Below are 18,747 nucleotides of genomic sequence, written 5' to 3' on the forward strand. Positions count from 1 at the left end.
TGTGCACGGCACAGAAAGAAAAAGAGGTGATGCAATCACAGGAAATAAAGAGCACACTACGGCCATGATCTTAATTTGACCAAATTGCAGTTTTGTTTGCATGCTTGATGAATTAGAACGAGGTTTGATTGGAAGAATCACAGATAATGATTTGATTCTTTGCTCATTATGATTAATAACAGCAAAAAATACCAAAACACAAAGCGTGAACAGATGCTCGTTGGTTCTGATCTGAACTGTAATGTGGCACCTTTATCATTTTTGTTTCCGGATGAGATTATGATTACAGCTGTTGCTGAAGACGAGACACTGAAGGCAAACATGTGTTTTCATGCTCCGGTCAGTGTTGAGCGTTCATGACACGTACAGTTACATTACATAACGCCTCATTTCAATGCTTAAACATCACATTTCAGAAAACTTGTAATGTGTTCATTTTCAGCTGACATCTGTGAGTTACATGTATTACTTTACTTACCTGTAGTAAACAGATTTAATGCAGACATATAAAGGGAATATTCCTAATTGTGGACATAATGTGAGAGTGCAACGTTTTCACTGTTCGCTTTGTGTTTTGATACTTTCCATTGAGCGACTCTTTTCTACTGACCTTAACCATGACACTTATGAGTGCACAGGGAACTGTGAGCAGAACAAAGTTCTCTGTGAAGCGGGCCCACCACAGGGGGCCGTTTTGAATGCCAACAACACGCAGCACTTCCTTTAGCCGCAGCTCCTTCTCCAGCACGAGGCCTTTGATGGTCATGCACACGGTGTACATGAAGGACAGCACCAGGAACATGGGCAGCATGCCTCCAATACTCTGGGTGAAGCTGCGTGTAGAAGAAAGCAACCAAGAAGGTGAGCACTGCGCAGGAACACTGGCAGAGTTCATCATGTGTAGTTCATGGACAGACTCTTTCATACATACATACAGTAGATGTTACAAGGATGGATTGATAATAAAGATAATGGCCCTAAAACAAAAAGAGAAATCAACTTTTTACACGCATACTCTATTTTAAAGGTTGCAGTCTTACTCCGTACGTGCTCAGGTTAAAGAAAAGGAAACGTTTTGCAGATACTGGAAGTGTTTTCAGCATGAGAGACGATCCGAGTCGTGTTCACGGGCTCGCTGCCTCCGAGGCCTTTTTATTGTCACGCTGAGCTAACCTTCATAAACCTGGTGCATCAGCTCAATCAAGCCATTTAGTGCTGCACCTCATGCCAGATGATGTATGGCTTGATGCTGTTACAACACAATGAGGCGATATTAAACTGGATTCATAATGCCACCAAAATGCCATGTCAATATCTTCTCCTCGCCCAATATAACAAAGTGCTTCCTGTGCTTTATTAGACGGTGAAGGAGAGACATCAAAGAGATTTTGACAAAGTATAGATTTCACATATCACTTGTGGCTATAAATACTGAGGATATAATGCAGCGTCCAGCTACAGGCATGGCACAAAGTCAAGATATTTAACATCAACGATTGATCCAAATACACTACCAATTATGGAGAAAGTTGTTTTTAAAAGGCTCGGTGAAGCGCAGCCACCGGAGTTCAAACATCTACTTCCCTTAATTGCCGGTTAGACCTGCAGAAGTGTTTTTTATTCATACGGTGATTTTGAAATCGCAAAATGTTTTTCCTTTCAAACTAATCTTTTTATTATCCAACTGCGACAACTTTCTGTTAAGTACATAACATTTTTTTTCAAGTACATTCATTTTAGGTTTCAGTCGGTGCAAAAATAATAGCACGGAGAGTTTAGTCAATAAATGGACTGCTGATGAAAGTGTTGGAGGCGAGAACACCCCGAAGAGATGAAGTTTTATCCACTGAGAGCTCAGAGGAAGTTCAGCCACACCAGAGCTTGAGAGAGAGGCAGACTTGTTTTCGAGGACACTTCCCGGCACTCGTGGGATGGATCACTTTCAAACGAGGCCTTCACAAGCAGCAAGAAGGGCTCGGATGACACAGAGTTTCTCCAAGTTCAGAGTAACTAAAACCACAATCTGTGACAAGATTACACTGCGTCTCTGAGCACGCACATTCAAACAGCTTCAAATCAATGCACTTCAACAAATAACGCTAACTCGTACATTAGCACCTTCACTCGGGAGGTAAGAAGCCTGAGGTTGTGAAGGCATCAGGTTGAATACTAATGCCGGTATTATCTCCCGAACATCTCTGTAACAGCTGACAGCCTGCGTGAGTTAACTCCTTCTGTGACTCGCAGCACTGGGGGGGGGGAGATCAGTCATGCACGCCGTGTCTGACACTGACAACCTTGCCACCAGATGCTCTTGAATTATACATTCGCTGATCGATCAAGGGTGCTTAAGTAATAGAAGTCCCTGCAGGTCTGTGTTACGGGGCTCCAGTAACATTGGCAGCCTGACCTAAATTTAGGGAAGCTGGAAGACTTATTCTGGGTAAATGGAGAGATAGTGGAGCACAGGCTCCCCAGAGATCGGCTTCTATGCTGAAAGAAATGTGAGCAAACAAAGCGTCGAGTTCCTCGGCTGGCTGGAAACGAGCAACTTATTGAAGGGAGCAGAATTTATTATTCAATGTGCTCGTTGCTGCTACAAATGATTGCTTGAGGAGAAATGTGCACGCGGTTATGGCATAAAGAGCAGAAACCTGTGTCCCGTTTGATCGCGGTTCCTTCAGCAGCAACATCGTTTGTATCTCTAACGTTTCACAGAAATGTTGTTGTTTCATCTCTAAACTGTTCGATAAGTTCCTGCCGTTTGGTTTTGTTTTTCCTCAAACCACAATATGAGCTCAAGTTTAAAGATGTATCGTAAAATAAACAGAATCTAAATGTAATTCTGCTTGTAAAGGGAGAAACTTTATTGTGAGTGTTTGAGATGAAATCCTGAATCAGCGTCATGTGATGATGATGATGATGATGATGGTTGGAGAGCTGCAGCTGCTCTCTCTGAACATTCAGCACTGATCCACCTGCTGATTGGCTCTTTGCGTTGTGAACATTTAGCATCCTGGTAAATAAATCAATGTCCACATTATTCTCTCACACACACACACACACACACACACACACACACACATGGATAAACCATATCTGGAAAGCATGCAGGACTGTTAAATATTTGCACTTTTTCACATGACATGAAACAAAACAGCTGGTTGAGCTTGTTCTAAACTTTAGATGTCCCAAACAAGCTCAAACATTTCATCCAGTGAGAACTACAAGTGCACACATTAATCAGCTACTGTACATGGTCAACAGAATGTTCCTTTTGCTCCCGTCCCCTGCGTTACGTGTCGCTGAAAGCAGCCTTAGATCTCACATAAAGTGAGACTGAAAGCTGTTCTGAGGTGGAGCACAGCCTCAGTTTCTAAACAAGAGATCCTCTGATTCAGCAGCGTGCAGAGCCGGCTGATAAAGAGCCAGTTTATGTGCTGTCAGGCCCTGCAGGGGTCAAGCTTTATCCCACGCCGTCATCTCACCGTGCACAATGTGAATAGGAAGACAGTGGAAGCTAATACAGTTTGGCTATCTGGAGCTGGAAATGCCAACAGGGTCAGCCGTGTTTGAAGTGGCCCAGATTGCTGCTGGTTCATAGAGAGCTTTGCAGTCAGTGAGGAGGAAATGAGAAGCGCACAAAGGAAATGATTTCAGAGGCATGTGTGATGTTAGGACGCCGATCAGTGAGGAGGTCAGTGCAGATATGCTGCCTGCTAGTGGAAGTTTATCAGCGACGCACAAATATTGTGTTTGTGAGATAACAGAGGAAAGTTAAAAAGCAAAGATGAGCTTCTCAGCAGCTGGAGTCAACCACAGTTTCCTGAGCTGTCAAATCTTAATAGTAAAACGATCGAGGACGTTACAACAACGTACCTCCAATTCCAACTTTCTTTTGCATCACACATGGATCGTCCATGCAATGTATATTATTCATCTCATATGTCCCAGGTGGAGAACTTGTGTTTTTTAATACTAAGTAATGCTGAGCTGCACCAGACTGCAAACATCTGACTGCACAACGTTCTCTTTGTCTGGCGACACTACACAGGACAATAATTACACCCTAAGTTCTTCCCATCATGCCTCTCTGTGTTGGAGTGCATCTTTCCTTTATGTGATTTCACTCTCAATTATTTATGAATGAAATAGCAGTTTTCAAGTTTTAATCATTTATAGAAGTGCCCAAATGGCTGGGCAGGTGAAAGACTAAATGGTGGAGCTGAAGGTGGAGCTGAGGGTGCTGCAGTACTTTGTGGCTCCAATGTATCTTATTAATCCTTTGTTAGGGAGATGAAAGTGAGGAAATGGAACCGGCATGAGCAAATAAGCTTCACCGAGACGGCATCACAATAATGAACTGCAAATGACGACTGCAAAGAAATCATTAATGCTCCATTTTCAGCAGGATGCCTCGTGTGAAGGTGCTGAGCATTAGTGCAACATGTAGCAACGTGTTGGCGGTTATTGTACTGGAATAAATGTGTTTGGTAAGAACGGTATCTCCTTCCAGCTGCACTGTGTCTGCTAAGTGATGTATGGAGGGAAGAATTCTCTTCTTTAGTTTATACAAAATGCCAAAACTCCTCTCGGATGAACATCTCCACTGGGCGCAATATTTAGTTCAACAACCCACCAATTAGTCCTTCTGAAAGTATCCGACTGCCTGGCAAGCCAAACCAAGTGCACCCTCTGAGGCAGTTAAAACAAACATGAAATATGTGTCTTAAACCAGCTTTAAAAAAACAGCAGCAGTGTGTAACCTGAAAGCCACGTTGTGAATTTAAAGAAGCAATAGATGAATGAAGCCGGTACGTCATGGTTTCCTTCAGATTTGGACGTCAACATCAGCAGCCCACTTCTTCAATATGAAGAGATGCTTCTTCTTGCTTCGGCTTCTTTATGTTGATCTAAACTCTGACGTAGCGCTACTCTGCTCTATCCAAAGGACATCATATTGTTTTTAATTGGATCCCTGAAAATGTATTTTCCCATGGGGAGAGAATATTGTGCGTCTACTGAATGGGCGTTCTGTGTTGTTGCACTGAAATCTCCCCGGTAATTATCTTTTCTCTTGATGGCATCACTGGGATTTTCCTTTATTAATGGAGATCATAATGTTGTGTGTGGATGGGAGTAATTTCCACAGACTCTGAGGAAATCTTTGCCTGCAGAAGATTAAGAGTGATACGCCATCATTTCTGTCCCTTGGTGAATGATGTAACATGATAGGAGTCAGTGCTATCAAAGGATACATACACAACACAGAGGGAGTCCTGCTATCAATCTCTGCACATGCTGGAGCTTTGTGAAGTGCGCTCACTTTGTCGAGAATGAAATGCCTGAGAAATACAAGGAAGGAAGGACTCGTGGTGGTTGCCTAAATAATTCAGCATCCATCAAGTATTCAGGAATTTCCTGTGGTTTGACTAAAATCAATAGTTCTTGCTGCCTTCATTCATTTCTTTTCCCTCCTGACCTTTGATTCGTGATTAAATTTAGCCTCAACGATGTTAAGTTTTTATTACTGTGACATTATTACAGCACTTCTCTACCTTTGTCCCTTCATCTGTGATTAGCGATAGCAGTAGAGCAACGCAGATATTGAAGAAAGCGTAAGCTAGACAAATATGAGCGAGCATCAAGAAGTTTCCGCAGGGAAATCTGAAAGGCTTAAGTGACTGATAAGACTATAACTCAACTACGTGGCGGCAGTGAGTGGCAACTCCCCAGAGGGAGCAGAATTATATTGCTGTAATACCTCCTTCCTCTTCCGCTAATCACGAGGCTGACAGATAAAAGCGTTTGTACTCACACGTCATCCACGAAGCACGGGTACGGCATCTGCTGGGCGAAAACACCGAGGGGTTGGGTGTTAGACCACTGCGCTCGTATAATGCCGTGGTCCATCATATCCTGCAGGTAGGAGAAGCCTCCCCATATATAGCGCAGGTCGTTAAAGGAGTTGTCTCGAGCCCCGGGAGACCATAACCTTATAAAAAGCAGACATACAATGATCTGTCTCAGCAAAGGGCAAGTAAACTCACGACGGTCAGAAACACTGTCAAAGTATCAGGGAGGTTTATAGAGGTCACATTTCAGGACAGTAAACTTTGAAAGACATAAAAACATCAGGTCTTTGGGGAAACAGAAACATGCGTTTCATCTTTGGGCTCAAAGGTTTGCTTTGACATTTTGTAAAACGTGCTTTGCGTTTAGAAGCAAAGATATGAGCCGGATATCATTAAAATACGATATCAGAACCTTTAAAGTGATACAGACACAAAAACAGCCAGCACCACTCAAATGCTTTTTAATTCAAATTATTAAAATATTTCTCAAATAATTGTACAATGAAGTATTATTTAGTTTATTGTTTATATATAAATCTAAAGCCAGAATGTTATGAGCGTAGCTTTGCATGAATACTGAGAACTGGAAGCAGAGGGAAACAGCTGGTCTGGTTTGTAAGTGCAGAGACAGTTAGCTTAACTTAGCATGAGTGCTGATAGCCGCGGGAAACGGCTAGCCTAGCTGTGTCTAATGGAGAAAAAATAATCTGCCAAGCGACACGTGTAAAGCTCACTGATGAACACTTTATATCCTGTTGCTTTAGTGACCAGCATTACACTAACTGTTGCCCAACATCTTCAGTCTCTATGCTAAGCTATGCTAAGCTATGCTAAGCTATGCTAAGCTATGCTAAGCTAATCATCATATTTCCAGTTATGAGCGTGGTATCAATCTATCAGTACAAACAGCAGATGTATTTTACTAGGTATGAAAGGTGTTGCATACTTTTCTTTCACTTTGTTGGAGCGCTCCGCCTCTTCGATGTCCATGCGGATTTTGTATTTGACATAAGGGGGGGGGCGGCTGGTGTTTGGCTGCAGGTTCTCAAAGACGACACCGGCCCAGTACGTATCATTCTCCAGAAGCTCCTGCGCTCTGCTCAGCAGATGGCTTTCGGTGGGGGCCGCCTCGAACTTATTCAGCTCCAAACACTGCCATGAATACAGAGGCATCACAAATGATGGCTTACTTGTATATAATCTTATCACAGTGCATCATTACTCCTTTATATAAATCAAGTATAGGGAATGAAGCAGGGTCTGACATGAACTCCCTGACAGAATGGCAGATGGATATTTAGCGAAAAGCATCACTCAGCTATTGACTAACCCGCGCAGAGAGTAGTTCCAAATTATCTGGAGCTGCCAGAGGGTGGGAAATGTTTTGGGCTTCAGCAGAGACAAGCAAATGAGATACAGCCTCGTTCTGCAGCCTTGTCCCCCAGTTTCATGAAAGGATAATGAGCCAGCCATCCTGGGAGGCAGTCACACCTGACAGCTGTCCACACATCCCGGTGCTGCAATAGTTTTATCATTTCTCCCCCAGGATTCTCCCGTCTCTATTCTATATCAAGCTATGCTGGTAAACAAAATATCACAGCAACAGCATTTGCTCAGCACATAGTGGCGAGGCGATCACAGTGGGATGGTTAGTCCGAAGTTTGGACAAGTTCTGAGTGAAATATGTGGAAGACAATGCTCTGCAACAAAAAGAACGATCCCTGCCTTCACATGGAAACACAGCACAGTCTACTGCATTGACAAATGGACTTCGGAGCCTTTCGTGTCTCGATTTCTTCTTTAAATATCAGCACTATTCTGTGTCTCGATAAGCCTTAGCAACCATCATGTTTCCAGGAGAGATTGAGAAAGGTTGTTTCTGCATTTTCTTTTGTCTGTTAGCACCGAGCCAGAAGCAGCTCAGCTGTCTGATATCAACAATCTGACTCTGGACTGAGAAACTGGCTTCACCGATAGCTCACAATCCCATCCTGGCCTAATTCAGAGGAACATGCACACATTCAGTTGTTCTGTTGGTGCATCCTGCTCGTAGAAACTGCAGAGTGTCTCATACAGAAGATTCATCCGTGCACAATTTAGCAGGGTGATATTAAAGACACTGATTGTTGGGCATTGATCTCGAGTCCTTCATTTGCTCACACAGATTATTATTTTATAGATATACTTTACTAATGTGCAGATGCAGCACATTCTCTTTAAAGAAGAAGTGTTGTTCACGTTCTGTAAGATTAGTCTGAATAAACAAATGTACCTACTTTTCATTTCTCTCCAGCAGTAAATCAGAGTATATATGGTGTCACGCTGGCCTCATGTGCATTACTATATATATATATATATATATATATATTTTAATGTATTGCACCTGAACATTGCATGAGTAGAGCCGACAGTATATAGTTAATAGAAGCTCTATTTCCCTGCAGATGCATCACTCAGACTAGAGGACAGCACAGTAAAGGTTGTCTAATATCAGCTCTGAGCAATGCAATTTGCATTAGGGCAGAAAATAGATTTGCATTATGTTGGAGCGTCACTGTGTATGTGTGGCTCACCCCGCGGTGCCCAGGCTGCCATCGCACCTGCCTGTGAATTGATATTACATGTGTGTGACTTTGTCTTTGATCACACACAGAAAGAAGGGTTTCTGTGCCATGGATCACTACATCACTGTCACCTGTGTGTGTGCTCCTACATGAAGACACCACTTTGTTTGATGCCATAACACGTCCACTATAGTCGGGCCCATAATAATGATTTTTTTTTTATGATGATCATGGAGGCGATGTCGTGACAGATGTTCCTGTGTGTTTGACAGTTTGCAAACTCAAGGACATTAAACTTTAATGAGAAAAGACTAAAGTCTTGTGTGCTTTTTCCCGCAAAAACACAAAAGCCGAGTCAAAATAAAAACTACATGTCATCGGGAAAAGTCTTGATTTTGGTTTAAACAGCAGCAGAGCAAACAATGACACAGCAACAAAGAGCCCCGTGCTGAACACGTCACATGTATCTCAGGCGCTTTCACAAGCCCTAGTCCTGTGGCACATACTGTAGCCCCCTGCTCACATACGGCTCACATACTGTAGCCCCCGGCTCACATGCTGTAGCCCCCGGCTCACATACTGTAGCCCCCTGCTCACATACTGTAGCCCCCTGCTCACATTCTGTAGCCCCCTGCTGTCATGCAGAGGTGTGAACATAGAGTTACAGAATCAAAGTGCAGCGATGATGATGCAGGACTTCTGCAGGATCACCGTCTTAAGCCTGGAGGTAAAAGTATGTTTGGTGATTGCAAATTGTTTACACATCCTGACATAAAATGTAAAATAAAGTCATTTATATGTAATGTGCAAGATGCTGCTGCACTGGCTTGGCAGGGCTTAAATTATCTCATCTTCATCATATTGTTTTTATCAAACCAATAAACCAGAAGAGAAAGCTGATAAATTAGAATCTTCCGAAAGACAGTTTTGTTTAAGCACTTTAAAAGGTCACACAGAAGTAGTTTTAAACTCCAAGCAGAGAAGTCCTCTGGGTAATATCAGGTGAAGGAAGAGGCTAAAAGAGAAGAGTGGAGGGCAGGAAAAACATGTATTGCCAATTTCCTCACCAGTGAAAATTATATCCTAAAAATCTTAAATGTCAGAGAACAGGCTATTTAAAAATAATTCTAATCTCTCAGTTTACTGAAGAGGTCGCACAGCTCCGCGGTGCCCGAGGCGCTACGGATTTAATAAAAGAATGACATACACCCAGGAAGTTGGAGAGCAGCTTCAGGATGTCGGTCGTGGTGTTGTAAATATCCCGCCAGTCGTAGGGCTCCATGCCGGGCGGGCGATCCTCTGGAGGCCCGTTGTACAGGAAGTTGGCGAGCTTCTTGGCTGTCCACCCCGTGCCGTTGAGACGCTGGTCCAGCAGAGCAGCAAACACCGGATTCGCCAGCAAAGTCTGAATTCAAAAGGCAAGGAGATTTGTATTTGAGTTGCTGTGGTTACTGTGAGAGGGTGAATGTGGCATGGATCTGAGAGCACAGCGTATTGTTTTAGCGATGGGAGGTCAGCGCTGTGGCATTCTTCTTCTGCAGCATTAATTAGGAGCCTCTCCAGACAATTATTCTCACGCTCACAGTGTGAACACAAGATGCAATTTGAGAGTGGAAATAATGCAAATTAAAACTGTACACACACACACACACACACACACACACACACACACACACACACACACACACACACCTAAATAAAAGTGTACCAAACAGAGATGCAGGTGAACGTTAACTCCGTCTCTGACAGCAGAATCAACATATTATTATGGGATGCCCACTGCAGATGCACACATAAAATACAATTATTTTCAAAAAGTACACCGTCACTGGGAACAATGAGAAAACTACTTAAACTCAGGTTACATGTAAAACATGCCGTATTTATATGCATGCAACATCTTCAAACAAAGCTTTAACAGACTTTGATAAATTGTAAAACAATGTAATTAAAGTGTCGCGTTGAAGGGTTTGGCTGCTCCTCGCATGATCATTGCAAATATAACTTTGATTTAAAAAACCTCCAGGGGGCAGACATGTTTGTTTTCGCATCGCTTCGTCATCGGTTCCCGTCACGTGTGCAGACGCGTCATCTTATCAGAGGAAATATTACATTTCATTTTAAAGCCTCGTCGTCTTCGTGCAGTGGCATCTCAGTGTCAACACTGATGACTTTCTGCTCAACCTTAGGACAAACTCAGTAATCTGTATGCTGCATGTGACCTTTTATAAAGCCGTGCAACTGGTGGGTGCTACATTAAGGACGTGACCCCTTCATAACATCGTGCATTTACCTGAGTGGGGGGTTTCTGGCACGACGTCACCCACTTCCACGGAGCGTGGAGAAGGCAACAAGTCAGATGAAAAGGCACTTCCTGTTGCCACGGTAACCACGGGTGTCGCCAAATCACCCAGCAGTGAAATCTTAATGATTAACAAGTTCACACGTGTAGAGACACGGGGAGTTATGTCGAACATATTTGCAGCCGTGTATTTGTACGCAGTGTCTGCACACCAGATCTTCTCTCTCGAACGGAGTTCTGGTGCTGGTGATGGTAATTGGTCCATCAATGTAAAACTCGCCTGCGACCTTGAAGAACCTCGGAAGATGACAAACCTCCGAAGCCACCAGCTCGCTCGTGAGATGTGCGGCGAGAGAGAGCCGGGCGGGGAGAAAATGAAGACAAAGGAGGATTGCCGGCCCATTTGTGTAAAGGTTAGGGCGAGGGTAATGAATACCCGGCTATATGGAGCTCCCAGTGTCTGTTCCCCTCCAGCTGCCTATAAGCTCATTTGGAGTGACACTGGAGTAATGTCAGTGTCAAGGAAATACAGCAAGAGGCGAAGAGAGAGAGGGAGGGAGAAGTGGTGGCGAAGAGTCCATGTCCTCTACTTCTATAGATAATCCTTTCTGCCAGGATGAAAATTATCCTGCACTTATCCATAATTACTTTCCTCCCTCGCGTTCCGTCTCTAAAAGAAGGTGCATTAAATTGGTACACCCCACATGTACGTATTCTCACCTGCTGTATATTTATAAATCTCATTTTTTACAAATTTTTTACTGAAGAAAATTCCAGGATTTAAAAAAGAAGCTGATGCATCTTCTCGAAAAGGATTTCACAGTATGTATTTTAAAGTATAAGGAGGTTGTTTTACATCGAGCACACATTAATGTTATAGTTATAGTTATTTAGTGAGCTTTACACGAGCTGCTAAGCAACTAGTTGTTCCCCTTTTATGCTAAGTTATGCATCTATAAATCTGTATCTTCATATTATCGTAAGCATGAGAGTTTATTAATCTCTCTCTGGGCAAAAAAAGTGTATTTCCCAAAATGTGGGACTATTTCTTTAAGTTGGTGCTGTGCAGGTGAAATGTGAAACCGTATCATTAAAAAGCAGCTAACAGAGAATAAAGCAGAAAGTACTGCTGGGGAAAAGTTCAGTATTCTAGGACTCTTGTTACAAGCTGTTGAGAAACTACATGCTCGACTTTCTGAATCCCTAAAAATAAAATGACTAAAGTGTGCTCCAGTGATTGAGGCCGTCTTGTTGCAGTCTTACCCGTAATGCATTGACTTGAGAGCCGTTTTGAAAGAAATCCCAGACACGTGGCCCGAGTTCTTCCCACGAATCTGCGAGCTCTTTGAGCATGGCCAAGGCGTTGAAGGTGCTATTTGCCTGAAAGAAAAAAAACAATATTTAACAACATAATGATGCCACATTTCTCTGTCAGAGCACACCGAGCCTCTTCTATTCGCTGAGACGAGAGAGTTCTCCACATCAGCAAATTTCAGCTCCTCCCTGAGGAGCTCATCACACGGTAACACCGCCCGCCGTCCCCCACGCTGAGGAATGTAAATGTGGTTATTTACCCCTGAACGTTGCCGTGTAGACAATCTGACTGTGTGGTGTGGAGAGCGGCGCCGGCACCGGGCCGCTGGCTGTGAAGTCGGCAGATTTAGCCCGCGCTCATTATGTATTCTCAATGCAAATACTCACTGCCTGCCTGTTGTTTGTTTTCTCATGCAGTTATCAAAATGATGCTAATATCCAGGAGAAATGTCATGTCATGAAAATGCATTACATTCCCCACGTTGTGTGAAAAAGCCTCCTCTAACTATTGGACTATTTATTTTCCCCAGGTGGTAACTTTCAGTTTTTCATTCTCCTACCAGTTACTGATCCTGTGTGTGTATATATATATATATATACTATATATATATGTGTATGCATGTATCAGTACATGTAACGTCTGTGCCTATGTAAATAGGTTATTGTACCTCTTTCACCATGAGGCGAACAGCAGGTGTATCCGGCGTGTAGAGGACTTTCCCTTGGAATAACGGCTTGAAGGTGCTCCAAATGATGCGCAGACCAGGTGTGCCCTCCAGGGTGTCGACAATAGTCTGACAGAAAGCATCTACAGAAGAGAAGAAGAGAAGAAGAAGAGAGGGGGAAGACAGGGGAAGTCAAGAGAAGGCTGCACCTCTGCTGAAACAAGCCTGAACAAAATCCAAGCAAACATGATCAATATTGCACATGAGCTTTAAATTCATATGCGGCTACTATGACAACCCTCGCAATACTTTCTCAACCCAGAGTGAGCAAATATGAACACAGAATGAAATTAAGCAAGCATTTCATATGTATTACTAAACCAGACATGTAAATATTAAATAATGTAGAGACCTCGATCTTCTGTCTTTACAAGTATCATATTACTCATGTAGCATGATCAATTATATCAATTATATAAGTTTGCATGTTTTTACACACACAGTAACACACACAGTAACACAGTAACACACACAGTAACACAGTAACACACACAGTAACACACACACAAACACACACAGTAACACACAAAGTAACACAGTAACACACAAAGTAACACAGTAACACACACAGTAACACAGTAAAACACACAGTAACACACACAGTAACACACAAAGTAACACACAAAGTAACACACACAGTAACACACAAAGTAACACACACAGTAACACACACAGTAACATACAAAGTAACACAGTAACACAGTAACACACACAGTAACACACAAAGTAACACACACAGTAACACACACAGTAACATACAAAGTAACACAGTAACACAGTAACACACACAGTAACACACACAGTAACACACAGTCACACACAGTAACACACACAGTAACACACAGTCACACACACAGTAACACACACAGTAACACACAAAGTAACACACAAAGTAACACACAAAGTAACACACACAGAAACACAGTCACACACACAGTAACACACACAGTAACACACACAGTAACACACAAAGTAACACACACAGTAACACACAAAGTAACAAACAGTCACACACTGTAACACACAAAGTAACACACACAGTAACACACACAGTAACATACACAGTAACACACAGTAACACACAGTCACACACACAGTAACACACAGTAACACACACAGTAATATACACAGTAACACAGAGTAACACACACAGTAACACAGAGTAACACACACAGTAACACACAGTAACACACACAGTCACACACAGTAACACACAAAGTAATACACACAGTAACACACACAGTAACACACACAGTAACACACACAGTAACAAAGAGTAACACACACAGTAACACACAAAGTAACACACACAGTAACACACACAGTAACACACACAGTAACACACATAGTAACACGCACAGTAACATACACAGTAATACACAGTAACTCACAAAGTAACACACACAGTAACACAGTAACAAAGAGTAACACACACAGTAACACACAAAGTAACACACATAGTAACACACAGTAACACACACAGTAACACACACAGTAACACACAAAGTAACACACACAGTAACACACACAGTAACACACACAGTAACACACAGTAACACACACACAGTAACACACAGTAACACACAGACACACACAGTAACACACAGTAACACACACAGTAACACACAGTAACACACAGACACACACAGTAACACACACAGTAACACACAGACACACACAGTAACACACACAGTAACGCACACAGTAACACACAGACACACACAGTAACACACACAGTAACACACAGACGCACACAGTAACAGACACAGTAACACACAGTAACACACACAGTAACACACAGTAACACACAGACACACACAGTAACACACACAGTAACACACAGACACACACAGTAACACACAGTAACACACAGTAACACACACAGTAACACACACAGTAACACACACACAGACGCACACAGTAACACACAGACACACACAGTAACACACACACACACAGTAACACACAGTAACACACAGTAACACACACAGTAACACACAGACGCACACAGTAACACACACAGTAACACACAGTAACACACACAGTAACACACAGTAACACACAGTAACACACACAGTAACAGACACAGTAACAGACACAGTAACACACACAGTGTTGATGCTTCAGAACAGATGTTATTGTTATTATTATTATAAATGACTCAGTATGTAGTTCCACACATTATGCATGTTGTCCTCACAGGGTGGAGGTTCTGGGGAGATACAGCAGCATCACAGATACATGTTCATGCTTCAGAATGAAGCTATAATAACTGCAAACAGAGCTGATTATCAACACATGTTATTCATAAACTCGACTTTAAAATGGCATTATTAATATATCAAGAACAACAGTATGAACTAAGTTTACACAAAGTAAGACTAGAACAGTCACATGTGTGGAAACACATAAAACTGAGGTATGAACACTAGTGTATGTGGATGTGTGTTTATATATAATATACATATATTGTGTTGCATCAGTGTATAAATCTAAAGAGAATCATAAAGAATGTAAGTAAACTAAAGTTTTATTGTTTGAGGTTTTATTTATTTTTCCTGACAAAAGAAAGAACTTGTTCTGGTTTTATTCAATAATTTATTTTACTTCTACAAGTTATTCTTGTCCTCTGGGTTTGTATTGTTTCACTTGTGTTTGTATAACCCTTTGTGTTATTGTTCTTTTTATAGCACTTAGAATTTGTTAAGACAAGAGCTTTATAAATAAAGTTTAATATCATCTCCCATCGGGGAGAAACTGGGGCTCCTACAAGATCTGGAAACTTTGTTTTGTTGCTGATAAAAACCAGTCAACACTTGCAGAACTACCAAAATAAACTTTAACAATTACCAACAAATAACATTTTCTGTTTATCGATTGCAGACAAATCAGGAACATTTAGTTATGGGATCAGGAAGGAAACCTTTGTGCTTCTGCCGTCCGAACAATCGATCTGAAGCTGCAAACATTCAAACCAAAATAATAGAGTCGTTGATACGGTTGCATCCATCAATATTTAATAGATGGAATATATAAAATAAATCACCTGAAGCTGTTGATGAGAACGTTTAACAGTCTAAGCCTTTTGTCAAGATGAGGTTATAAATGGAAACGCTCTGATGAAGGGGACAACGTGTCAGTTATTACACACACACGCACACGCACACACAGACACACACACACACACACACAGAAGTAAAGTCAATATGCTCAGCAGCAGTGCGATCATTACTAATTTAACTGCTCTGGCAGCGTGAATATTAACGGGTTGTTTCAGAGCGCTGAACATGTGACACGAGCACTTGCAGCGGCGAGGACGGCGCTCCTTGTTGTGATTGGAGATATGGGACTCTTGCACATGGTACTTCATCAGACAGTCAACATAACTGTCTGCTTGTTTGTCCCTTTTGTCGAGACCGCAGCCTCAACGCTGCACATCTTCTCATCTCGCCAGAGCGACCGTTTCCCCATCAGGGAGACTTTAGCGCCATTTTCAGTGCAATTAAATGTGAGCCTTTCTGCCTCCCGGCCATCGTCACCAGGTGCTCCTGGGAGGTCTGTGAGCGGGCAGTCTGGCCAGCTGTTCCCTCCACACAGCGCACAGATGCCACTTCCTGCATCACAACACAGCTCAGCTCCTTTCGAACATACATTGTGTGGATGAATTGAGGACGTGGACCCTCGACGGGGCCGAGGCCGATCTGAGGGGCCACAAAATAATTAAAGAGCCAAGAGAGAATGATGCTTATTTTTTTTACAGCTTCTCTGAAGTGTTTACTGTGTTGCTTGTGACGGGACGCTGCTATCTCTACAAATCCTGCTAAAGAATCAATGTGAACATTAATAATTACTCTTTAGTTAAAGTGCTTATAACTCACATCTGCTCGTGGTGCGAGGAGGCAACGACGCCAGTTTCACGCTGACATTAACATGCAAAGAAATGCAGAAGAAGAGTGCAGGGTGTAAACAATGTTTAAAGTTGTGTTCAAAGACTTCGAGGACACAAGTAGACGATGTTATCTTCTAACATTACGAATCGATTCACAACTTCCAGACTGTAAACTTTATTTTCTCTAAAAGAAGCTGGATGTTGCTGCTGACACTAATTCTTTATCTGTGTAAGTTCAGCATGAATAAATGTTTTGTCTCAGCTTTGTGTGTTTACATTATTACAGTTGCTCAAACATAAGAACTCCTATACACATTTGACTCCATGACATCGTTCGCCGCGTCGCCTTTATTAGCGCACAAATCCATTTTGAATCGTGAGATAGCGCGAGTACACAGCATGCTACTTTATTCTATAAACATGTTCCGATTATGAAAATGATCATGTGACTCGACAGCTATGCAAATGGACGTTGACCAACATGCTCGAGCTAATTACAGAATACTAAGAAGAAAGAATCGTAGTCATGGATGGAGCATGAAGATGATAACGATCAAACATCTGCATCATGGGAAGATGAATCCGCTGGTAATATGTGCTGAAGGAGCATCAGATTAGGTTTGACTTCCTCCATAGCTGTGAGCTGACACACCAGCAGTCAGAGAGAACAAGAGAATCTGTTCTCTACACCAGGTTTAGCCACAGTCAAATAATTGCTTGGAGCCTCAAGTCAGCCCCCTCAACTTACCTGGCAAATTTAATCAATTTGAGTTGTACCCTGGAGACAGGCTCAATTCAGCTGCACGGCGAGACCGTGCCATCCACACACTGTGTGCAGCTGGTGCTACACACACACAATCACATGTGCAGACAAGGACGTGCAAACACACACACACACGCACACACACAGAAAAGGATATTACTCGAGGTTCACTCATATTTCAGAGGCACACACACATGTTTATATGAATATGACACGTCAGTGCAAAGTGAACTACCTCGTGCATCTATCACGCAGCACTTATTTTTCACAAGCGGTACAAATCAAGAGCCGTCCTGCAGCATTCCAACAGAAAGTCAAATAAGCTTGAATAAATGTCACTGAAGTCGCTCTCACAGGAGACGGAGAGGCCGCGGTGACATTCAGTAACAGACTCTCTGCTCCAGTCAGGTAGTCTGCCTGCAGAGCACATCACAGGGCTGAACACAGAAAGAAAGGGTACCAATTACTAATTATTCAAAGAGGGGCCCGGGGACACACACATACAGGAAGATGAGTCTTGAGATAATTAGGGAATGTTGTGAACAACGTCGAAATCACAGCGGTGAAAGTAGGACGATGCTACGAGAAAGAGGGAAGTGTATTTTGACAGATCAACAGAACAAGTTGGTGTTTGTTAGTGCAAAATAAAATACTCACATTGAATCAAGAACTCTGCAGCAGTTAAAGTTTCACTTTGAAAACAGCCGAGCGACAGGCTGCAGAGAAAAGGAGCTGAGCCAATCAAATGCTCCACATGGTGCCAAATAATGTCCAACGAGGAAACAACAGCTTTACCTAATTTCTCCAGCAAATGTATAAATGTGAGTCATTGCAAGGTCTCGTTATTATCTGTGCAAATCTACTGGAAAGTTAAAGAGTGGTGTGGAAGAGCAGCTCCCGCCACACTGTGGTACAACGACTCCGACGTGTTCCTTTGCTGTCAGACATTAATTGGGAAGGGAACATTGCTGAGCCATTAACTAAACCTCGCTGTTGGCCTTTATTGTTGCTACTCTAATATTCCTTTGAGTGTAAGAAGGAGTTGTAATTGGCTATTACGCCGACATGCTGCATATTCCAGGTTCATTTAAGTGTACATAGAGCAACAGAAAGAAATGCTACGGCAGATCCAAAATAGCCATTAGCATGCTAGCAGAGCTGTTAGTGCTGACTTGGTATGGATGATACAATGTTTGTGCTAATTCTGTCTGGCACAAGCACGCAATTCCACTTTGCAGTGTCGCGTTATTCCCGGGGAATTAAAGCTTCTTATTAAAATCTAATTTTGTGCAGTTGTCTCCAAAGAACAGACATTTAATGAATCAGGAACACGTG

The 18,747-nt window shown here is 42.4% G+C and overlaps 1 protein-coding gene across 1 annotated transcript in view; it reads right to left on the minus strand.

Annotated features, from left to right (window-relative positions):
• Positions 1–18,747, minus strand: part of LOC115023606 (ATP-binding cassette sub-family A member 1) — a 148,416-nt gene that overhangs the window by 83,267 nt on the left and 46,402 nt on the right. The window contains 5 exon segments of the mRNA XM_075074151.1: positions 5,819–5,995; positions 6,802–7,007; positions 9,627–9,824; positions 11,985–12,101; positions 12,704–12,843. Of these exon segments, the coding sequence (XP_074930252.1) occupies positions 5,819–5,995; positions 6,802–7,007; positions 9,627–9,824; positions 11,985–12,101; positions 12,704–12,843 (838 nt within the window).

The sequence above is a fragment of the Cottoperca gobio genome, chromosome 18, assembly GCF_900634415.1.
Source record: "Cottoperca gobio chromosome 18, fCotGob3.1, whole genome shotgun sequence".
NCBI lineage: Eukaryota > Metazoa > Chordata > Actinopteri > Perciformes > Bovichtidae > Cottoperca > Cottoperca gobio.